The following is a 24,740-nucleotide window of genomic DNA, read 5'->3' as shown; positions in this document are numbered from 1 at the left end:
CTACTTGGTTCGCTGGTAATTATCAGAGACCAAGAACGCTGGTATGAATGCGCTGTGATGTTCAGTGATTATCCCTAAATGAAGCCAAATACGTTTTGATTTCATCTTGTATGTTTCGTCAAATCAAGCCTTCGATCGAAGACAAGGAGCCAATCGTTTCCGATCCCATAATGTTTGGCTATTCTTTAGACTTTTTATCTAAACATTTAAAAAGGCCTACATAAACAAGAATACTGCATGTTTCTTCATCAAAGAAGTAGCCTAATTGTTTCTTATACTAATATCTCTCTTATTTTCTTGACTTAAAATAACTTTAGCTATAGGCTACTCCCTTTGAAAGACATTAACCTACGCCAGAATCCTGCTGCCAACCCCAGTCTAAATTTGGCTCAGAACCATCCCTGATAAATTTGAACAAATTAGACCTTTGATCCGGAATAATTAATTAAACGCTCTTGAAACAATTACAGTTTAATAGCCTATATGAATAATGTATTTGCCCAGTGGCAAGACCACACCGGCAATGTTTAATTTAGCCTACTAATGTTCAATTTTACATTTGTACTCCTCCAGTAACGGAATTTCTAGGCTAATTGAGAAGAAAGACGTTGCAAAGTTTAATATTTTTTTATTTGTTTTGTTTTGGGGCGATTATATTATTGCTAACGTTAGCCTACAATTAAAATAATCATTAGAATAGGCAAAGCATGGCCATTTAAAATTCTTGATCTTGGAAATCCACAATGCCTTGTTTAACATTTTGACCAAAAAATGCAGAGACCATCGCCTCTCCAGACTTCCGGATGTCTTTCTCAGACAACAATAAGATGTCAGAACACCTCGCAACAGTGAAATGGCCATGATTAGACTAATTGGTATTTGACATCCTTTGAGCCCCAGGCAGCAGACCCCTCACTGTGCTTAGCTCGGTCTTGTTTGTCTACTTGTCATTCTTGCCGTTGACCAACTGAAGAAGTATGGCAAATTAATCCTGACAAAAATAATTAGTAGGTTATTATTCAAACTCTTTAACTCGCAAATGTAAAATATAGTTAAAACCATAGGCTCTTTGATTACCTACTTGAAGGAGTGACAAAGGCTTTTCAAATGGTGTTTCCTCCTAAATCAACTAGACTTTGATTTTTTTAATAACGTCTTGGCATTGTAATTGTTTAATGGACTCAGTTCCATTAAACGTAGGCTGTTTTAGGTTTAGCTTGTAGCCTAAAATACAATTTTTGTTATCCCGGAAAAGGGATGTAGGCTATGTCCTGTTGCGTGCCTCTCCAGTTTTCTGTTAGCCTACTGAGCAATTCTTTTCACTCCAAACCGGAGCACCAACGTAGTTCGAGAATGAGAACCGGACTATCTGATGTGGTTCTCAGCTACCAACACTGTAACCATTACTTCTAAGGTCTTTGCAAAAATTGCACTGTCGTATGTTTAGGCAATTTTTTAGATTAATTATTTGAACCATGTTTTTCTAAAGGAGTGAAATTATGTAGCCTATATTTTCTCTGCCGTTTGTTGAAGTAGCCGAGCATAACTGTCCGAGAAAGATGGCGAGGAGTCAGATTCGCCTCTCTCTCGCCCTGGTTTTACTTGGGATTTTTACTCTCAAACTGCCGTCGGTGAAAGGAGATATAGCGGGAGAACAGGAGGAGGAGGAGAGGTCTTGTCAAGGTGCCTTCGATCTCTACTTTGTCCTCGACAAGTAAGCGGCAGTTATTATTTATGACTACTTACTTTCTCATCAATGCGCATTGCTATGCAACATCTTTGTTGTTTGGAGAACGTGCAAATCTGGGTCCTGCGTGTCGTGGACTACTGTTGTAGCCCATAATAGCATATTTCTACATTTCCAATGACCTACTCTGCAATGTTTAACCCAGACTATTTCGGAAATATCGTTTCAGTTTAAATAAAAGTGTTAAACAATTTGTCACGTAGCTAGTAATCTGGGCTGTTCCACACTTTTTCTGCATACATTCTAAAAGCGATACAACTTCTCGGTTGGCTTTGATCTTATAGCTAGGTCAAACTGTTTTACCAAGTTTGTGCACATTCGACTAACCATAAAACATTGTTAAAATGACAATCGTTTGGCGCAATCCTCGTCGGTCCAAGCCCCTGGATGGAAGCTTGTGAGGAAAACATAGTCTCTCCCCCTCGGGATTCAAGGCGAGACTGGGCAAGGCAAGCAGGATGCGTGGATTGGGTTACATGCTGACGACGCCTGCGGATGCAGCTGCGCTGACTGCCAGACAGTAGCACAGCCTTGTTCTGTAGCGCTGTATACAACTTGGCTTCGGGCGTTCAATACCTTAAAACATATCAATCTGATAAATTAACCAAACAATAATCTATAGATGCAGTATATGATATATATATATATATATTCTTTCTGTTTCAACTCAATCTTGTCAGAACTATAATGTTCTCAAGGAAGAATGGATGATTCATGGTTGAAAATCTTATCGCCAAAAGGCCATGTTGAATCTCACCATATCACCGCACCTGACATGGTTCCTTCAACAGTATTAGCTTAACCTTCTGATACCTTCTTATCTTCATAGTATGGTATAGATACTTTCATACTATAGCATTTAGTTAAGTATATTATGGCAATACGTTCATAGCACAGGATAGCGATACCTTCAGTTCCCTTTTAATCATAGGATACAGTAGATATACCTTCCTAGATACCCTTGTATTACTGGACAGAAAGGTTGCAATAATGCCAGCAGAAAACACAAAACAGTCTTAACTGTTAAGTCTCCAGTTACTGTAGCCTACTCTTCCTAGTAATGGACGCCAGCCATCATAATTGAAATGTTTGTCATAACAGGGCTTTATGGGTGAGGTGTGATTATACATGTGGACACAGAACAGGCCAACGTGTCACAACACGCTGAATATGGAAAGAACCAGGGTTCTCTGAAAACCAGAGCACTGATCATGACTGAACTGTAAACGTGAAATAGTACGGAGAGGAATAGACAATAAAAAACATAAGTAAGCACAAGGGCAACTTCAAAGTTAAAGCTTTGGCCAGGGAGTTGTGTCGAGTGAATGGCAGGAATGCTGACGGACCAAGCCCCTGGCAAGCCTCTGTTTGGGCTTGCCAGCTTCACCAGACCAACTCAGTACTCTTTCAGCTACCAACCCAGAGCTCTTTCAGTTACCTACACAGTGCTCTTTCAGCTCACTACTCAGAGCTCTTGGCTAACTATCCAGAGCTCTCACAGCTAACTACCCAGACCTCTTTCCTCCAGTCCTCTTTCCTCCATCTATCTTGGACCTTTCAGACCCTGAACCCTGAATGCCAGGCAGTGACCCCAGCTAATCCTCAAATACCACCCCAGCGATTTACCAGGCTACTTCTGATAGTTCTGGAGAGGCCCTAATGTGTCTGTTTAGCCAGGAGCATTCTCCTCCTCAACTCCTCAATTTGATGTTGATCTTATTAGGAAGGAGTGTCTGTGTGTGGTCCGGTTTACATGGGTACACTCTGCCTCCTTCAATAAAAGTTAAGGGATATTCCAACACCACATTTGCACAGTTTTAACTTTAGTTGGGATCATGGGCGGAGCAGGGGGGTGGCTTCTGGAGAGCGTGAGCCCCGATTGTTTTCTCAAAAGTCCTGAATCTTTTTGGTTAAATTGTTTGTAATTTTCAGCAAATATAACAATATGAGTCCAACATAATGTTTTATACTTCATACAGCTCAAAAAACAATTTCGCTCTCAAATTAATGCTATGAAATTTCACTTGCGCCCTATGTGTGCTCGCATTACCTGTGGAAGTTCATACCTAAGATCACATCAAAGCTTGAATAGGTCCTAAATTGGGGCTTAGGGGCTGTTTACCACATCTGGCTCCGCCCCTGGTGGGGATTAAGTATTGAGAATACTTTTTGTCCAAAGAAAAAAATTGGGGGTGCTCGGTCTCTATATATGCCCTGACATGTTTCTGCATGGACATGTCCTTGCCTGGACCCACTGGTTGGTGCTGAAGCCAGACCACAGCCCATCAACCTTATGTGTGTTTGGTGTAATGGAACACAGTCTTCACAGACACACTCAGGAGCAGAACGCTGAAGAACACTTTAGAACCGGAGCTCTGTCCAATCTTGTGGAACACCAGCAGGTCTCAGCATTCCGCAGCTTCATATCAGAACCACATCAAAGAGCCTGCTGAAGCCTGCCTGAATGTCTCCAGCCCATTCAAGAGAAGCCCTGTTCAGTGGCGCCATATCAGATATGTGCTACACAGTACAGTGTACCTGGAGTTGCTGTGGATGCAGAGATCTATCTGTCGGAGAAGGGGAAGATTAGGACTCAGAATTGCAGATAGAGACTAGTGTTTGTATTAGTCAGACAGACAGGAGACATGCGTTTAGACGGAAAACACGTAAAGCCAGGCTGTAAAAGAGAATCACAGACTTCTAGACTCACACAAACACCATTTAGAGCAAATGACCCCCATTAGTTACAATGAGTCAGTGCGTGTTATGTAATGTCTGGCATACAATAAAATACATGTGTAAAAAAGCCAAAAAGAAACACAAATGAGCATTGAGTGCTTGTAAATTAGCAGTGTGTAGGCAGCCTTGGGTATTGCTGTTTTTGGAAGACTGGATTCTTAGATTTTCTTCCTCAACCGAAGCATTATGAAAGCATTGTTGTGGGGATTAGCGTGGTGGATGATGTTTAAGAACCAACACCTTCCATCAAGGTCTGGGTAGTTAGCTGTAAGAGGTCTGGGTAGTTAGCTGTGAGAGCTCTGGGTAGTTAGCCAAGAGCTCTGAGTAGTGAGCTGAAAGAGCACTGTGTAGGTAACTGAAAGAGCTCTGGGTCGGTAGCTGAAAGAGTACTGAGTTGGTCTGGTGAAGCTGGCAAGCCCAAACAGAGGCGTGCCAGAGGCTTGGTCAGTCAGCATTCTTGCCATTCACTCGACACAACTCCCTGGCCAAAGCCTTAACTTTGAAATTGCCCTTGTGCTTAATTGTGTTTGTGCTTAATTGTCTATTCCCATTTGGGGCTATCTCCTTGTTATGATCAGTGACCTATGCACTTTTGTAAAGCTCTCTTTTGGAAGTCGCTTTGGATAAAAGCGTCTGCTAAATGCACAAATGTAAATGTAAATCATGGTAGTGGATGCTTTGGTGCTATTGGTGTTAATTCAACACAGTTGAAGTGCAACACACCCGCACACAGAGACACCCTTACCCCTGCTGAGATTGAGCCTTGTGCCCCTCTGTTGCTCATGTCACAGTCTTTTATTACAGTACAAACACACACACACATGTACCCCTCCACCCCCAGCTGGATGTCACCTCTGTGTCACTCGGATACTAAAATCTCAGCCTTTTCACTCTCCAGACCGCCAACCTGTTGTGAGCCCTGCTGTCCTCAGTGGGACCATCTGTTCCCTCTCACAGGGCCTGGGGGGGGGGGGGGGGGGGGGACAAGGAAGGGCTGGGGATGTGTTTGGGGCGCAGGGTGGGGGTTGTTAGAAAGGAAGGCAGGAACAGCAGAGGGGAGAGAGGAGAGCTGGAGGCAGACTCCTACATCTGTCCTGGTCCACCCTGCATCCAAGGACCAATTAGTCCCCATTAGGGGTCCCATGGGAGGGCTGGTGATCAGGGAGGGATGCCCGTACTGCAGGCTGGAGGGCGAGGCTGCTGGTGGTGGAAGAGAGTGAACCTAAAGGCTGGGTCCATGTGAGGTCCCACAAGCACAATGTTGTTCTCTAAACACAAGCTGTTACTTCACACTTAATACCGTAATACATTTAGACCTATGCACTTCCATTACTTGATTATTTGCGACAATTACTATAAGCACCATTTGTTACTTTTCTTTGCATGAAAGTGTCTGTAGAAGGAATCATTGTAAAATGTATGCATAGTGGGATACAATGGTGGAATGTTGCCGGGGTGAACTAAAAAGCTTTATCGTGGTGTGATGGTTTCCAGTAGCCTGACGTTGTCATACTCATAATTCTAGTCAGAATATGAGTCTGAAAACTCTCCGTTGGGCTGTGACTATGGGGCGTGTCAACCGAGCTCGTAAAACAAATGCCTCTTCGCTCAATTGGATAGACCTACAACCAATCAGAGCAACGTAATATGTTGTTTGTTGAAAACGAATTCAACCCAAGCGCTCTTTGGTGACGTTGTTGATTACGTTACTGTTGATCATCTGTCCATCATCGTATAAAGCCCGCCCTGACAATTTAATTGGTCCGAACAGCTCCTGTTCGGATATAGTTTTTCCGCAATCGAGCCCCTTCCCGACCAAATCTTTTTGTGGGAGGGGATAAGTTGGGCTGGCAGCCAGGCTATGTTTTCAGTGCTCCATGGTAAATTGTTGTTCTGTGCACCTTTTTTTGTGATTTGTGACGATGCTGTTTGTATGGTTAGCCAAAAGATCTCACTGCGGCGAACAGAGCTGTATTTTTCATGTTTTTCAGAGGGGAAATGTCTGTCCCATCTCTCAAATGTGCTAATCTTAATGTTTCAGGTCTGGAAGTGTGAAGAACCAGTGGAGTGAGATCTACTCCTTTGTTGAACACTTGGCTGAGAAGTTCGTCAGGTAAGAAGCGTGTGACTGTGGGGAAATCTCAATACTGTAATGATGTTTCTGAAAATAATGAATAAAATAATGCATAAATACAATAATATGTGTGTTTATGTGTGTGTGTTCCACAGTCCTATGCTGCGCATGTCCTTCATTGTTTTCTCCACACAAGGAAAAACCATCATGAAACTGACTGAAGACAGGTATGACAGCTAGGCTTGACCGGTGGACTGATGCAATAACCACCCTTCATAACCACCTTTCATAACTACCCTTATCAACCACTATTCATAACCATTCTTCAAAACCACCCTTCATAACCACTATCCTTAACCACTCTGATCCAGCAGTATGGCACTGCAGGCTCTCATATAATCAGTTACAACTTATCACACTGTCTTCTGAAACCCCCATTTTCATCAACACACCTGTCCAAATTTCTACCCCTGAAAACCACTTCACTACACATCCACCCCCTCCCAGCCTGTACCAGGGTATGTGACCAGGGCTGTGCTCTCCTCTCGTCCCCTCCCCAGACAGGCCATCACGGAGGGCTTGAGAGCCCTGAAGGACGTCTACCCAGGGGGAGACACTTTCATGAACCTGGGACTGGAAATGGTGAGAACAGAGCCTCCTGTCTCTCCAGGTTACTGATGTTCTGAAGCCAGGTCCGGCTCATTGCCTAAACTGTTGTTTGCCTAAAAATGTTAATGTTTAGTGTTTGACAATGCTCTGCTTGTGAACTTCACGGATGGTTTGGCTCAGTGGTAGAGCAAATGACTGCAGATCTAAAGGATGCAAGTTGATGTCCCTTGTTGTACATGCTTTGGATTGAATCACCTACTGAAAGATACACTATTAACTCATATACCTTTTTGTTTGGTGCGAAACCAATGCTTACCCCCTTCACGGTTGCAGGCTAACACACAGATATATCAAGAGAACCAAGGTAGGTTTCAACTCTATTTCTGCTCTTGTATTCACTGCCAGGTCTATGGAGCCTGCATTCTAAACATGTGGTTGTGTGTTTATAGGGACAGCCAGTGTGATTATTGCTCTCACTGATGGCGAGTTGAACGAATGGCAGTTTGACACGGCACAGCGAGAGGTGAGAGAACACAATTATCCTTCTCTGTGAACCGGTTGGGACGATTGCCCTTTTACTTGACAATAATGTGGCAAAACCAAGTTCTTTTTATCTATGTGTAAACCTCTCTTTGAATGCATGTGTTGTATGTGAATGTGTGTTGACTGGACCTACTGTGTGTGCGTGTGCTGTGCCCTGCATATGTTGTATGTGTATGTGTGTTGACTGGACTTGTTTGTGTGTGTGTTGTCTTGCAGGCACGGAGGGCTCGGTCTCTAGGAGCTATAGTGTACTGTGTTGGAGTGAAGGAGTTCAATGAAACACAGGTAGGACCCTGGTCAAGATCCTTACACACACAAACACTCACTTGTACAGTCACTTGCTCACAATCACTTACACCCCAGCTAACACCCCAGAAACCTAACGGAGACATTTGTGATGTTCCCATAAGGTTTTTCAGAGGTACTGAATGGAGCCTTTTTGGGACATTATATATGTACATTATAGGTACATTCATAAAGTGTGAGTGAGGAACATTGTGAATGTACAAATGTCCCAAACAGGCTGTAACATTCAGTACCTCTGTAAATCTTAGGGAACGCTACAAATGTCTTAGGTACGTTTCTTGAAAATCATGACACTTTATGAAAAAGTTATTTTGGGTAATCCTTATAACGATACGTAAAGTACTCATATGGGATCTAATCTTATGTACGTTCAGGCAACTTTTATAATGTTACTAAATAACGTCATTAGGACATTCAGAGGCCCCCACATTTCTACTTCCTGAAAAGACTTGGGATGTAACTTTCGTAAGCTGACACCACAGGTACGTAACCATGCCTTTGTGGAGATTTAAATAACACTGAGGACACTCCTGGAACGTAATTTTGTTAGCTGGGACACCTGCTCATACATACTTATATTTACTTTCACATGCTCATAAATATACACTCAATCACAATCACACACACTTCCTCCCATACACACTCCCTCACACTCATTCACAATACACACTCTCACACACACCCTAACCCTGTTTCTGATGCTTAATATTAATCTTATGTGTGTGTCTCTCTGTTTAGCTGGCCACTATAGCAGACACCCTGGAACATGTGTTTCCTGTGTGGGGGGGCTTTCAGGCCCTCAGGGGGATCATCGACTCGGTATGCACATACACATACATACAAACACTCTCACACATTCAAATACTCACGCACATACACACACTCACACATACATGTATACACACATATACCCATCCACTATTGTCTGTCGTTAGGTAATTAAATAACTTATCAACGTAGTCCATTGCACTTTTATTAACTAGCTGTTCCTGGTCTGTTGTGTTCTCAGATCATTAAAAAGTCCTGCATTGAGATCCTAGCAGCAGAACCCTCCAGTGTGTGCGCAGGAGGTAAGATCAGCCTCTACTCTCCTGACCTCTGACCTCTGTCTCAGTACAGGCCAGTACAGTCAGCCTGACCCGAGGGAGCATAGTACTGTGAACACTTTTGCTGTAGCAACTGCTGGTCAGCCCTGAGTGTCAGTGGGGCTGGGGGTTTGTATGTTTGGGAACATCCCATTGGTGAACTTGTGCCAGACAACAGCAATCAAACACAAAAGACTGTAGCATTTAGAGCCAGCTCATGATCGCTGTGTCCCGCAGACACTTTGTATGCAGTGTGAATGTCCAACTGCTGGATTAACACAATGTGTTCACTGTCAGTCAGGCTGTCAGTGTGTGTGCGTGTGTGTATGTGAGTTTGTGTGATGACACATATAACAGACAGCTGACTGATTGCATGGTCACGATGACCCCAGAGTGACAGTGACCGTATTGTGTGTGTGTCTGTAGAGGGGCCGGCGGAGGCAGTTGGTCGGAGGAATTAGCAGGACATGTTTAAGCATCGCTGCTTCTCTGGCCTAGTTTGCCACAGCCAATATGCTAAACAGCCACTCTCCATCCCTCCATCAACCCCACTTTTATTAACAGAGAAAGAGATAAAGAGGACAAGAAAGCAAGAAAAATTATGAAGAACAAGACAAAAAGAGATACGATGAGAGAGAGAGACTGTGTGTGTGTTTCACTCTGCTGGGAGTGCGGCTGGTGTGTTGCCAGCAGGATAGATGTGCTCTGACATGACCTTATTAGGACTCATTTAGGAAGAGTGCACTTGCAGCACAATCACCACGACAACCAGCAGATGAGATTAACGTTCTCCAGACATAGTCAGTGTTCATTATGGGATAGAAGAGGAGAGGAGTTTGACGGGTGGAGAGGGGAGGGGAAGGGATGAAATGAAAGGGACGGAGAGGAGAGGAGTGGAGGGGGGAGGAGAGGAAAGGAGAGGAAGCTCGTGAAATAGGCAGATAGATACAGAAAGGATGAAGAGAGAGATAGGGGTGTGATACAGATAAACAGCCTTTGTGTCTAGACAGAGATAGAACCAGTCTCTCCAGACAGAGAGAAGGTTGGTCTCTCCAAACAGAGTTGAGCATAGTCTTCTCAGACAGTCTCTCCATGTGGATTTTCATGTGTTAAGTGCAAGCGTGTGTTGGTTTGTGTGACACAGTGAATGTGCTAGAAGGGTAGGGATGACAGGGCGATGTTTCACCATCAGAGGATGTGACATCAGCCATAACTATCCCGCCCAGCCCCCTCTGTATTTACGTAGGAGCCGACAGTCTGCATACTGTAGGTAATGTGACAGTGGTTTCAGGAGCCAGGAGGGCCTCTGTCTCTCGCTGCCACACGTATGGTCTTATTTAGCTTCGACACACACACACACACACACACCCACACACACACCCACACACACACACACCCACACACACACACACACACATGTCCCTCAGACTGATGTGAAGTGACCAGGCCGAGCTGCCTGAAAACAGGCCATCAGACTGGACAGTGAACACTCAGCCCCTCTATCAGACATGACAGCACGGATCACACACACACACACACACGTCACACACACCCAGGCAATCAGGCCTGGCAGTGAAAGTCGGAGGGTCTATCTAAGGTGACAGCAGAGATTGCTGCTTTCATTAACGTCTGACCCTTAATCTCGTCTTCTCCACTCCTCCTCCAGCCCCCCCTTCCCTCTCTCCCCTCTCCACCCCCCACCCCCCAGCCCCCCTCTCTCTGTCCATCCCCCACCCCCCCTCAATCTCTCCCCTCTCCATCCCCCCCAGCCCCCCTCCCTCTGCTTACTGTCCCGTTGCACTAACATGAGAAGGACACATTTGGACATGGCACAACCCTACCCCCCATACACACAAGCTCACACACAAAAATGAGCTTGCAGACTCACACACATTCATATAACTCCCATCAGAATATCAAGTGTCTCAAGTGTAGTAGTTCAAGTTCAAGTTCAACTTTATTTATATAGCACATTTACAAACAGCCACACGGCTGGCCAAAGTGCTTTACAGTGCGTTTGACAATTACACATACACTCAAAAATACACACGAATACCATAAAATAGAGTTCAAAGAGCTAAAATAAGAATTATCAAAAAAAGAAAGTGATATAAATATAAACCATAAAATATAGACAAACATAAACCCCAGAGCAATCATAAAAAGGCTAGAGAAAATAGGTGGGACTTTAGCCTGGACTTCAAACTAGAGATGGAGGGTGCCATCTTAGTCTCTAATGGCAAGGAGTTCCAAAGTCTAGGACCGGCCACAGAAAAGGCACGCTCTCCTCTACACTTGAGCCGTACACGAGGGACCAATAACATAGCTTGGTCAGATAGTAGTCAAAAAGACAATCACTGCCATTATCTTGTTTATTTCAACACATTAGTTAGTAGGATTACATCTGGAAAATATCAGATACTTTTACTGTGCGTGAATGTTCTCTGTGTCTATCCTTGACCTTTTTGAAACCCTGTCACACACAGGCACACACACAGCAATTTTTTTATCCAGTGATCTTTACGCTGTAGCTTTAAATGTTAAAGGTGTGGCAAATGTTCAGTTCTGTTAGTCAGGCTAATGTTAGAGAAAGCCTCAGTGCCCAACCGAAAACCATGAACAGACACACACACATGCTGTTGGTGCCATAGGTAAGGTCAGATCTAGTTTGACTCTGCTGGTGTCAACCCTGCAGTCACATTTCTAAGCGAGCATTTTTTCCCCCCTCTCTAGCATATGCTGGTTAGCAACTACACACACACACTAACACACACACACACACACACCCACAGCAGCATATGCTGCCTAGCTCCCGTCACCGCGCTTGACTGGCGCCTGGGGGGACCAAAAGGTCAGACACACACATGTACACACACGTACACATGCACAAATACACACACCCCTCCTGGCTAGGGTGCTGGCAAATATTTGTGAACAGCAGCACTTTTATGTGTTAGCACCAGTGGAGCATTTGCTACGCCATTCCACACATGCATGCACATATTTTGTACACACATACACCTCCACACACACACACGCACACACACACTCACACGCACGTTCGCACACACACTCACATACTGTTGGCATCAATGAAGCATATGATGGTTATCAGTCCACACAGCGCACACACATACGAACACGCGGGAATCCTCCAACCCTTTGACATGGATTAGGGAAGACTTGTGAGTGAAGGAGATTGTCAATACTGCACTGTACATTATATGTTACTAGTATACTTATGACCCTGTCTAATGTCTCTCTCACCCTATCTCTCTTTCTCAGAGAGCTTCCAGGTAGTGGTAAGAGGTAATGGGTTTCTTCATGCCAGAAACACTGACCAGGTCCTCTGCAGCTTTAAACTCAACGACACACACACTCTGGGTTAGTACCGCACATGCACACAACCACACTCTATGGGTTAGTACACACTAACCCAGAGAGATAGTGTGTGTACCCCCCCCCCCCCCCACACACACACACATTTAATACTCCACTATACACACACATATACAAGTGAACATATTGATGGTTTCAGACAGTTTATCTATAATGTGTAGTATAATGCCTTATGTCAGATTCTCTGTCTCCAGTAAACATGAACATGTTCTCTCTGAGCAGATGAGCGACCAGTCGATATAGAAGACACCTTCCTACTCTGTCCTGCTCCAGTCATAGACGAGGTGGGAAGGTAAGTTACATCCATCCATTCTTTCTTTTCCATCTGTCCATATAACTTGTTCGAGGAGCGTTCTGAAGGAGGCTTTCTCTCCAGCCTTGCACATGGAGTAAGCCATCCACTGATTGGACGACACCATGACTTGACCAGTTGGATGTGTTCAGCTTGTTCAGAGGTTGTGGGTTGGAGCTAGGCTGGAGGTGCAGACTCAGCCCTGGGGGACCTGCAGGCTGAGGAACAGTGAGACTGACATGCCTGCTGGCGGGATAGAGCATGAAAGTGTCCTTGAACAAATGAGGGCCAAAGTCGTGGGAGGGCCTGCGATCAATCAGTGTTTGTCAGAGTTAACAAAGCCAGACACCAATCACAACAGGGAAATACGGAGAGAGGATCGGAGGTGTGGATGAGGCAGTGAGGAAGAGGAGGAGGAAGAGGAGAAGGAGGTTGAGAGTAGCAGAGGGAAGGAGTGGGAGGAGAAGGAAGATGAGAAGGAGGGGAGGAGAAGGAAGATTAGAAGAAGAGGAGGAGAGGGAGAGGAGAAGGAGGATGAGAGTAGCAGAGGAAAAGAGTGGGAGAGGAAGATGAGAGGGAAAAGAGGAGAGGAAGAGGATAAAGATAAGATGAAGAGGAGAAGGAGAAAAGAATGAAGATTAGAGGAAGATGAGAGGAGAGAAAAAAAAAACAGGGCGGCAGGGGGAGGCAAGGACAGCCTAGGATAGGCCCGGGGGAAGTAGGTGGAGCCTAAGACAGGCTGGAGGACACTGGAGAAAGGTAGGAGAAGCCCTGGAGAAGTATCAACCCCTGTATCCCTATCTAGACTCCACATCCTCCTCCAGACTCTCCCTGCCTCCCCCAGCCTCTCCCATTCTCCTCTGGCATCCACCAGCCAATCAATCCTCCAGCCTCCTCCACCTTCCTCCAGCCTCCCCCAGTATCATCCAGCCTCCTCTAGCATCCACCAGCCTCCCAATCCTCCAGCCTCAAGCCCAGTCCATAATTATACTCTCCTGCCCCCGGCCTCAGACACCTCCAGGTGACCATCTGTCGTGTCCCTGTCAACTAGATTTCAGACATGGTTTGAGTCTTCCTTTTCTGCTGGTGAAAGCTACTATTTTTCCCACCAGAGCATGAGGAAGAGGAGGTGGAAGGGGTTTGTTTGTGTGTCGTATGCGACAGTAGGAGATGTAGCACCTCTTTGTTTAGCTGTATTTCATCAATCAGTCTCTTGTTTCCGCCCACATCTGGTTAGCTGGCCTGCAAGGGGGTCCAGCATGTATCCCTCCACAGTAGAACAGAATGAGAGCCTGATCACACAATGACAGGCCGAAGAAAGAGTGTGAAGGATGTGTTTCAGTTTACATTTATAAACATGTGCTCTGCACAGTATGTAACCACAAAACATTCCACTAATAATATTCCGGGCAGAACCGAAAAGAACCGGAAGGTTGTGAATAAAACGACACAGCTGTCAAGCGAGAGGAGGATGTCAGCAAGGTCTGTAGGCTTATAGGAGTGGCTGTTTCTGATCATGGTCCACAGGCCTAAAGGATATTTTAGGGTTGTGCCCCACACAGACTCACACGCACATACACACATATGCACACATTCTTTCCCTCCCCATCTCTCTGCCTTGTCGCACATGATGAAGTCATTGGTGCTGCTGTCACATAAATCTATGGTGACTGGGAACCTTCTGGATGCGGAACTACACACGCACACACGCACATCGATACACCTACACACATTTGCTCACTCACACAATCACATTATGCTCACATGGATATACAGGGCTGTGGACTGACTGATGGACTGATATGTCTCTGTCACCAGTCACCTGATAGCACTGCACTTCCTGATAGCTTGTGAGAAAGAGAGACAGACAAGAGGGAGAATAGAGGAGGAAAAATAGAGGGATGAAAGGAGAAGACAAGAAAGGAAAATATAGGGGAAGAGAGAAGAGGGAAGAGAAGAAAGGAAAGGGAGAAGAATAGACAGATGAAGAAAGGGGGTGGGTATGTAGAGACGTCAAACTAGCTCTATTTTTTAAGAAGCGAAGGACTGCAAAAGAGAGGTGGAAGGAGGGAGGACAAGGAAAGAGTGCGAGATGAGAAGACCAGGGATCAGGCAGAGAGGGTGTCAAACAGGAAGGAACCTTCCTTCTCCCATCCCCCTTTCTTACTTCCTCTCTTTCCCAGTCTCTGCTGCTCTCCTTCTCTCCCAATCACCCTAAAGAGACCTCTCCCCCTCAACTCCGTTACCCTCCCCACCCCCTCTCCTGAGTCCTAAACCTTGGCCTCGACGTCCCTTCTCTTTTCCACCCCCTAAACTAGGACCACAACATACAAAAGCCCTTTCTGCTCCCAGCTCCAGTCCTGCCCCTGGAATCAACCGGCCACTGTTATCACATTCTCCACTTTCAGAAATAGTCACGTTTATCGTTCATAGATATCCAGTCCTCTCCTGTTCTCTCTCTCTCACTGTCACACACCCACACCAATTTACAATCTACTATATCTTATAAGCTCTTACCTCTCACATTTAGCCTTTGTGTATGTGTGTGTGTGTGTGGGTGTTTGCTTGTGTGGACAAACAGAAAGAACTTATCTCTACTGAGATGTTTTTTTTTTTTGAAGGGTGTTGTGGGTAACAGAGTTTTTCTTGTGTGTTGCAGGGTGATCTACCTGCAGGTGAGCATGAATGAAGGCCTGTCCTACATCACCAGCTCTGTGCACATCACCACCACCGAATGTGTGAGTACTCCACACAATACTGATCACCCATCAAGTTAAGCGATTGTAGTTTAGTTGAGTAAATGATAAAAACATCCTGGTACACCTAATGCATTTGGAAAGTTTCTCCTTTTTTACTGCTTACGTTTGAATACAACTGAAGTGATTTATATATGTTTTTATTCATTTTCCTTCTTGTCCTCTAGTTCTTTCTTCCCTCTCTCGCTCCTCCTCCTTTTCCTCCTCTGTGAGGTCTCTGCTCTTTCTCTCCACTGTGAGTACCATCATGAAGCAGGACAACACTGACTGGCATGAAAGATGGGACAATGTATACATAGTTCATGTTTTCAAACATCTGTGTGTGTGTGTGTGTGTGTGTGTGCGCTCGCCGCGTGTGTGTGTAGTTCGATGGCACCATCCTGCTGATATCCTTGCTGGTTCTGTTCCTGTTGTTGGGTTTGATCTTTATGTGGTGGTTCTGGCCACTCTGCTGCACTTTGGTAAGTGTGTTTTTTAAGGGGCAGCCCAAAATGAATCTGAATTTTATCATTGGGAGTTGAGATGTTTGGGAGCTGAATATTAAATGCTAATTTTGAGATTGTATTTCACAGAATAATAACAATAGTTTGCTCCTTGTCTTACAGCCTGCAGTTGATCGGATCAGAACTTAGTTTTCAAAATGTTTCAATAATTACTTGCACTCAGTCAAAAGTTGTAGCTGTTATTGTTATTAGTGATGTACTTAAATGTAATGTTTATGTGTGTCTGCGCATGTGTGTGTGCACATGCCTTCTGTTGTCTTGATGTTAACTTGATTGTTCTTGGATGTTCTTCTCCAGGTAATCAGAGAACCTCCACCCCCCCCTCCTCCTGAGCCTGTAAGTCCACACCCATCCACACACACACATACTCAACCAATCACACACTCACTCACTCACGTATACACACACACACACACATGCATGCTACCAGTTGTCTCAGTGTTGACAGTGTTGCCCCTACCTCCTCCAGGAGTCTGATGATGAGGATGGAATGCCTAAGAAGAGGTGGCCCACTGTGGATGCCTCCTACTATGGAGGGAGAGGGGTGGGGGGCATCAAGCGCATGGAGGTACACACACACACACTAACTCACGCAAACACACCTATTACATTACATTACATTTGCATTGTAGCTGTTACCCAAGCACCCAAATAATTTGGTGGATAACTGCCTCTCACATGCACAGACATTCTCTCTCTGTCTCACTAGCGTATTGAGTAGAGATTAAATACACACAGTTCAAGTAAAAAAAAAAACTCAATAACCTGGCTGCTGATTTTCCCCTTTGACATTTAGATTGTCTCTCTGTTTCTGACCCTCCCACCCCTCCGTAGGTGCGCTGGGGGGAAAAGGGTTCCACAGAGGAGGGGGCCAAGCTGGACAAGCCCAAGAATGCCGTGGTGAAGATGCCAGAGCAGGAGTACGAGCCCTACGAGCCCCGCCCTCGCAAGCCCCCTCGCGGGGCCCCCCAGCAGAGACGATGGTACAGCCCCATCCAGGGGAAGCTGGACGCGCTGTGGGCCCTCTTCAGACGAGGATACGACCAGGTGTCCCTCATGAGACCCCAACCTGGGGACCAGGTGAGACCAGTACTGCTCATAACTAGTACTGATACTAACTAGTACTGATACTTACTAGTACTGATATACTAGCTAGTATGGATACCAACTAGTACTGATAGTAACTAGTGCTGATACTTACTAGTACTGATATACTAGCTAGTACTGATGCTAACTAGTACTGATACACTAGCTAGTACTTAAACTAACTAGTACTTATACCAGCTAGTACAGATACTAACTAGGACTTGGTTAACCTTATACTGATGCTGTTTGAATGATACAAATCAAGACTATCATACTAGTCTGAAATTAAAGGTCCCATGATATGAAATGTTCATTTTAGGAGGTTATTTAACATTTATATGAGTTCCCCTAGCCTGCCTTTGGTCCCCCAGTGGCTAGAAATTAAAATAGATGTAAACAAAGCCCTGGATATTCTTCTCCGCCTTTGAAAAAATGAAAGCTGAAACGCTCGGTTTTGAAAATGCTGGTTTTATGACATCATAAGAGTGAAGGTTACCTCCCCTTTCTCTGCTTTGCCCGCACAGATAATTTGGCCCACCAATGAGAAAATTAGCTACGACCGTGCGAGCGCGATATTGGTTTTCCTCGAGACATCATGGCTTGCAAACAACCGAAACATGGCAGTTAGCCCCGCCTCTTTCTTCCTCAGAGCATTTAAAGCTACAGACACAGAAACAACATGTCCTGAGGACAGCTCATTGTGGGACTGCTCGTACTGGCTGTAATTCTGCACCAGGGCTGAATTTCGGGAAATAAACTTCAGATACAGTATTAGGGGACCACTAAGGCCTATATAAAAGCATCCAAAAACATCATGTCATGTGACCTTTAACCATCAGTGTGCTCCATATTTCTTCGATTAAAAGCCACCCTTCAATAAACACTGCAATAGAATAAACGCCCTATTTAAATGTGACACAGTTAAATAAATGCCGCCCTTTAAAAAACCAGCAACATTCAATTTGTATGTACTATAATTATATTGTACATTTGGGTTGCTACAAACAGATATGGTACAAAGATGTCACTAAATATCAATTTTGGCTATCAGCGTCCTCATCGGCATCCTCGCCAACATTAGTTAGAAACATCACTCATCAATCTAACTTTGTACGCTTGCGGCTTATGCTTTGCTGGCTGTTAACATATATAGTTGACAGCAAACTTGCTTACTTACACTTTTATGAGACACCAAAGATGCAGTGATAAATACACTGTTTTGCAGTATCCCTGTGTTATTCCTACTTACTAATTAAATGAGCTACAGTTCGAAAAATGCTGTGGTGTTTCATCGAAGAAATACGGTAACACTTACTCTCTCTGTTTCTCTTTCTTTTTATTTCTCTTTCCCTCTTTTTCACTCTCTCTCTCTGTGTCAGTGAAACATCTGCACCCTCTGTCATAAAGACACCAGGTGCCTGTGACTAACATAGCAAACTCTCACAGTGGCCAACGAGCAACCACTGATTCAAAAATAGTACACGCACCAACACACACACACATACGGAATCAGTGAATGAACCCAGTGATAGCAGTCTCTATGTGCTCCAGACACAGAGCTTGCATTGTCCTTACACAGTCAGCCCTGTACACTCCCCACCTCCCTGAGAACAGCCCCAAAGCAGGCCTGGCTGTGTGGGTCTCTCTGGGGAAGGACAGTGGACTGTGTGCCTGACCACTCAGCTGGGGGAAAGATGATCAGAGACATTACAGCAGCTTTAAGATAGAAAACGTATTTTGAAATAGATGTACTGTTGGTGCGTCTGACTGGGTGTGTGAAGGCGCTCCGAGGTCCAAGTTGGACATCCCATAATGGTAATTAGCCATCAGATTAGGTAACCGTGGTGATATATCGGTTCAGGTCTGAATGGGGTCATTCTGTGATGGTATGTCCTTACAGATCAGTGTGTTAATGTGTGTGCTTTGTGTCCTTGAAATCTGTTGGTCAAGGGACCATACACAGTCATTTAGGAATTCCTCTCCTAAACTGCTCCTCTTTCTCTATCCTGTCCTCTCTCCACTCCTCTTCTCCTCCTCTTCTGTCCTCTCCTTTCCTTGTGTCCTCTAGTCTCACCTTGGAGAGACTAGAGGCTCTTGCCTCCTCTCCTCTTTTCCTCGTCTCCTCTCCTCCCCTCTCCTCTCCTCCTCTCAACCTTATCCATCTCTGTCAAAGAAACCGAACTTTCCGGGGTCTTTGTCAACCTTCGTCTGAGGCAGATATTCACAGAGACACTCAACAATGAGCCTCTCCCTTCACGCGCCATTTAGCCCAGAAAATACAGCGCCCCCTCCAACGCGGGATCCAATGAGGGGAAAAATCGACTTTTGTCACCAACGGAGGGGTGGGGATAAGGGAGGGTAATTTGGAAGCTCCGTAATGGGCTGTGATGGTTGTATTTGACATGAAAAGACATTGTTGAGCCTTAAACAATCAGCATTGTGGTAGAGGGAGAGCGCTGCCTATATCATATTCAAACGCTCTGAACAGGGAAAGGGGGAGACAGACAAAGTGTGTAATCTATCACACTAAAACAAGCCACGACTAGGAAAAGCACAGCGCTGAGGCATCTAAAAGCACAGCATCGTGATGAAAAGCACAGCCATGATGATGAGGCGCATGGATGGGACTCCTCAGTCCAATGGTGGATCAGACAGGAGGAGCTCTCTCACATCTCCACACGTTATTCTCACTTCACTGAAGACGCAAACCCGTCAGCGGGTTGCCAGTGGATGCCCACAACGTGTGTGTGCCTGTGTGTGTGTATGTGGGTCTAGGTGTGGCTGTATGCGTGTATGTGTGGGTGTGTGTCTGTGTGTGTGCATGCATGTGTGTGTGTGTATGTGTAGGCGTGTGTATGGGTGTGAGAGAGAGAGAGTGTGTCAGCCGCCCTGAGAGAGCGTCACACAGACAGATGGGGAGTTGAAAGGCCACGAGCCATATTGTGACAGAAGAGATTCCCTTCTTTTGTACCCTTACTTGCTGCTTCGTCCAGCCCCAATACACACAGGAGGAGAAGAAGGGAGAGGAGAGGAGGGGAAATTAGAGGTGAAGATAGGAGAGGAAGGGAAGGAAGGGAGAAGAGGGGAGGAAAAGTGACTATTTTCCTGAGAGGACTGCAGATGCCATTAGAAGATCTAAATCTTCTTTGTGTATTGTGTGTGTGTGTGTGTGTGTGTGTGTTTGGGGGTGGATTGTTTTATTGTCATGTGAGGTGACAGGCAGAGCTGTCAGGTCAAATGTCTGTCTTCCCCTTTCTCTCTCTCTCTCTCTCTCTCTCTCTCTCTCTCTCTCTCTCTCTCTCTCTCTCTGTCTCTCTATTTATCTCTCTCTCTCCTTTCTATATCTTCAGCTATCTCTTAATCCTGTGCTGAGACAAGCACTGACAGTGTGTGACTACAGGCTTGTCATTTGATCTTAAATACAGATGAACCATGTGAAGATACATGGAGCTTTATAGGATCACTAAAACATAGAAACCATTGATGTACAGAGAGAGAGAGACCGAGAGAGAGAAAAGAGAGAGAGAGAGAGAGAGAGAGAGAGAGAGAGAGAGAGAGAGAGAGAGAGAGAGAGAGAGAGAGGAGAAAGAGTACAAATAATAGCCTTGACAGCCACATGGACTGAAAGATCCTTTTCACTAACCTTTCACTGACCCACTCACACATCAACATGCATACACTCACTCTCACACACCACACATACACTCCACACACACACACACACACACAGACACATATACTTCATCAGTTCTAGGGGACTAGAGGAGAAGTACTCAGTACTTCAGTTTTTAGGAGCCTCTCACCAGAGTTTGGGTCTCTTCTTCTCTCTGGCCCTTCACTTTATCCATTCCCTGTTCCTCTCCCCTCCATCTACACCTCCCATCTTCCACCCCTCCCCTACATCCATCCACCGCTTTATCCCTCCCTCTCCCTCTGTTGACCTTCCTCTCTCACTGTTATTCATTAGGTTGCAGTTTTATTTAGGCCATATGCTCTCCCTGATGCACACACACATGCCCACACAGACACACCCACAAACACACAAACGTACCCACACACACACACACACAGACCCTCACATATTCATGAGTTTGGGTTGTGCAAGCGTCCATATGCTGCCTCTGCTTTGGTGCTGCTCTTCTGCTGCTTACAGACTGGCCCTTTCACTGAGCCCCACAATCACACACACACACACAAACACACACACACACTCACACACTCGCACACAATGAACAGGAACAATGCCAGCCTTGCCTGGCCCCTCGGAATTGCCCCTGTGTTACTGAAGGCCCTCTGCGTTTAATAAGGTGTTAAATCAGACCACCTAGGGTCAACCCTCCAACCTTTAACTGCAGAGAGAGGGAGGAAACGATGGAAGGAGGGAGTGAGGAGACCTGGGATATAAAGAGAGACACGCAATATGAAAGAGAGGCGAGCACAAGTGGGAAGAGAGAAAGTGAATGAGGGGGCAGAGAGAACGAGAAGGAGAGAAGGAGGCAAGCAGCGAGCGAAAGAGAGGACCGAGCGATAAAGAGAAGTGGCAGTGATCCTAAAGAGAGGAGGAACAGTGGGGACAATTAGAGAAGCGCGCCATTCTTCCTGACTTGTAAATGATGTTAAAAGACAGAGGGCTATGAAGACCACACTTACAACCAGTTACACATGCACAGACACACACACACTCCACACCCCAGAGAGAAAGATAAACCCCTCTCTGTTTTTAGAAAGCATGAGCTAAAGAAAGAGGGGAGAGCCAGGAGAGAGGGAAGGCGAGAGGAATGAGGGGCCTCATGTGTGGGTGCTCTGTTCTGGTCTGTAGTCACTGTCCTGCAGGTGGGCACAGAAGACAGTCCACTCCTGTGTGCATGTGTGTGTGTGTATTGTGTAGCTAACTCTCTGTTTGTTCCACAGGGTCGCTGTATCAGGTTCCATCGTGTCAAAGACGAAGACCCCCCGCCCTCCCACGCCTCTCCCCCTCCCGCCCTCACCTTGCATGTCCCTCCCCCACCTCCCGTGGACCAGCAGCCTCTGATGAGGTCGACTTCGCCAGCCCCCCGCTCCGCCCCTCCGTCCAGAGCACCTCGCTCCACCCCCCCAGCCCGAGTCCCCCCCGCCGTGGTCCGACCCTCCCCTGGTCCTCCCCCTGCCCGGGCCCCCCCCGGACCCTCGGGCCCCCCTCCCTCCCGCCCCCCTCCCAGGCTCTGAGGAGGAGGAAAGAAGAGGAAGGGGCGGGGGGGGGGGGGTTGCACCTCCTGACCACGTCCCCCATAAAACTATTGATTACCCCTCTGTCTCTCTCTTTCCCCCCCTGCAGCAAGGGGACCATCTACAAGCCAGGGGTCCTCACTGGGGGCTCTGAGCTTTGTTGCTGGGCAGCAAACGAGATATCTGGAGGAATATCAAATTAGCTACTGAGTTCATATGCATGGACCGTTTTGATTGGTTAAGGCTTGAGGAGCCAGGAAATTGTTTATTTGGATAGGACTGTATATAAATGAACCTACCTTCATGACTAATTCTTATTAGAGAAACTCTGCCACACATAGAGTAGAGAATAGTGTAATGTCAATGTGGATATACAGTATGCATGAATTGAGTGATGAAAACAATATACTGACATGTTAAGAGAGAGAACTGCAAGGTTGAACTGTTCTGGTCCCTGTCTCGGTGTGTGTTGGTGTGCGGAGAGTCAGGCTGGGGCAGGGGGGACAGAGGGAAAGGGAAGTAGAGAGAAAGGAGAGAATTAGGAGTTGTCTAATGGTTTTTTGTGAACCAGAGGCAAACAGTGTTTGGGGTTGAAGGCTGTAGCCAGATTGTGTGTTTGGAACGTTGGCAAAGGTTGAATGTGTGTAAGTACATTTTACATGTTGTGTGTGTGTGATTGCGTTTCGAGAATTGCATGCTCCAAGGGGATGTACTGAGAAGTGTGTAGAAAGTAGTAGAGGGCCATCTGTTTCAAGACAGGAGGGGTTGTAAAGGACTTTCCAAATATTCATACACTTCATTCAACCAAAGAAAGTTATCTATGTAAAGTCTGTTTAAAGTTTCATTTTCTAGGAATATGCTTTGGAAGCACATATCTGATATTAGTATAAGGCTTTGTTTAGACTCAGTGAAGTTGTTTTATAACTGCAGGGCAGTTTTTTGTGTATTTATTGAGCTGGTGAAATAAATGTAGTCAGTCAACATGTGGCTGCCTCAGCTCAAATCTACTGTCCTTTACTGGGTTTCTCACTGACATACTGGTGGTGGGAGGTGGAGGTGGAGAGCATCCAACCATCCATTGTAATACATTCATCCGGGTGATATTTTTTATTGAAATAAGTATTGTTTAAGGGCTTGGGACATCACTGGTTTGGCACTGGCATAACATGTAATCTATCAAGTTTGTATTTGTTTATATGAATTATGTATTAACAAACTCAGAGAACAACTTTTCCCTGTTTTTATTAAAAGTTTTTGGTTATACAGTACGCATTTTACTTGTGTTTTCATTCAGTGTTGGAAGAGAGAGAGAAGATGAAGAGGAGAGAAAGAAAGCAGAGACCAGAGATAAGGACAAAGACAAAGGAAAGAAACAGAAAAGAGATGGTGAAGAGACTGATGTAGAAAGAAGAGAAATAGATGAGAGATAGTGGAAGAGACAGGAGAGACGGAGACCAATACCTTGTGGAATGTTTATTGACTAAGTGTTTTAGCAGATTAAACTGGATGATGTCATACCTCCTGTCCCCTACCACGGTTTCATCAAGCTAATTAAACGGTGGACCAGAGGACATGGGAGAAGATCCTGTCAGAGAGAGATTCATAAACTGTTGATTAAAACACGTTTCTCTTCTTTAGCTCTCCCATTAAATCACTGGAGGTCATTTTTTTTGTACATGCTACACTATGCAAAAATAAAACAAATGTATATTTTCTTCCGTTACACTGTAAGCTACAACGGCATGCAAAACTTGGTTTACAGACAGAACCTTCATTTGAAAAGATTACAGATATATGTCTTCAAGTTTCCAAATCTAATTGTTTTCGAGGCAGACATAATTATTTCATTTTGAAAACCAAGCCTTATGGAGCAAAGATGAGTTATCTGGAATGCTCTGGTACCATTTGGAATGTTTTTTTCTACAAGATCCTACTTAGCACACTCCAGACATCAGCTCACCACAACTTGGATGGAAGTGTTCTAGAAGCAGGCGGTAAAAAAATCATGCAGGCTTGGAATGGTGGATTGGTATGATAACAGCCCTCTCTCACTCACCCACAGTCACACACTTTAGTTTACTGGGTGCACAGAGTGAGGGGGAGGGGGGATAGAGATGCCCATCCACCAAATAGAGGGAGAAAGAGGGGGAGGGTAAATAAAGACTGCACAGGGATCTGAGTCAGGCCTACAGAGGACAGTGAACAGTAGAAGTGTTGTGTTGACTGTGTGTGTGTGCTGAAAGTAACTGAATAACTTGAATAGCTCTGGTTCAGCTGCAGAATGTTGTTTTAACACAGATCCAGCTAGGAAACAGTCTACAGGAATGACTGAGTCTGTGTCTCTCACTGAGAGGCACACTCTCTCTTTTAATGTCTTCTAATCATTCTAGAACAGG

The 24,740-nt window shown here is 45.3% G+C and overlaps 1 protein-coding gene across 1 annotated transcript; it reads left to right on the top strand.

Annotated features, from left to right (window-relative positions):
• Window positions 1-1,299: 1,299 nt before the first annotated feature.
• Window positions 1,300-23,612, top strand: antxr1d (ANTXR cell adhesion molecule 1d). The gene is made up of 17 exons (XM_047028686.1): window positions 1,300-1,714; window positions 6,528-6,599; window positions 6,716-6,787; window positions 7,121-7,202; window positions 7,503-7,533; window positions 7,619-7,692; window positions 7,929-7,997; window positions 8,757-8,837; window positions 9,028-9,088; window positions 12,389-12,487; window positions 12,725-12,794; window positions 15,454-15,532; window positions 15,916-16,011; window positions 16,351-16,389; window positions 16,523-16,621; window positions 16,888-17,133; window positions 22,051-23,612. The coding sequence occupies exons 1-17, from the start codon at window positions 1,560-1,562 to the stop codon at window positions 22,342-22,344; spliced, it is 1,719 nt and encodes a 572-aa protein (XP_046884642.1). The 5' UTR covers window positions 1,300-1,559; the 3' UTR covers window positions 22,345-23,612.
• The last annotated feature ends 1,128 nt before the right edge of the window (window positions 23,613-24,740 follow it).

The sequence above is a fragment of the Hypomesus transpacificus genome, chromosome 11 (genome assembly GCF_021917145.1).
Source record: "Hypomesus transpacificus isolate Combined female chromosome 11, fHypTra1, whole genome shotgun sequence".
Lineage (NCBI taxonomy): Eukaryota > Metazoa > Chordata > Actinopteri > Osmeriformes > Osmeridae > Hypomesus > Hypomesus transpacificus.
This window is presented reverse-complemented; position numbering and strand designations above follow the sequence as displayed.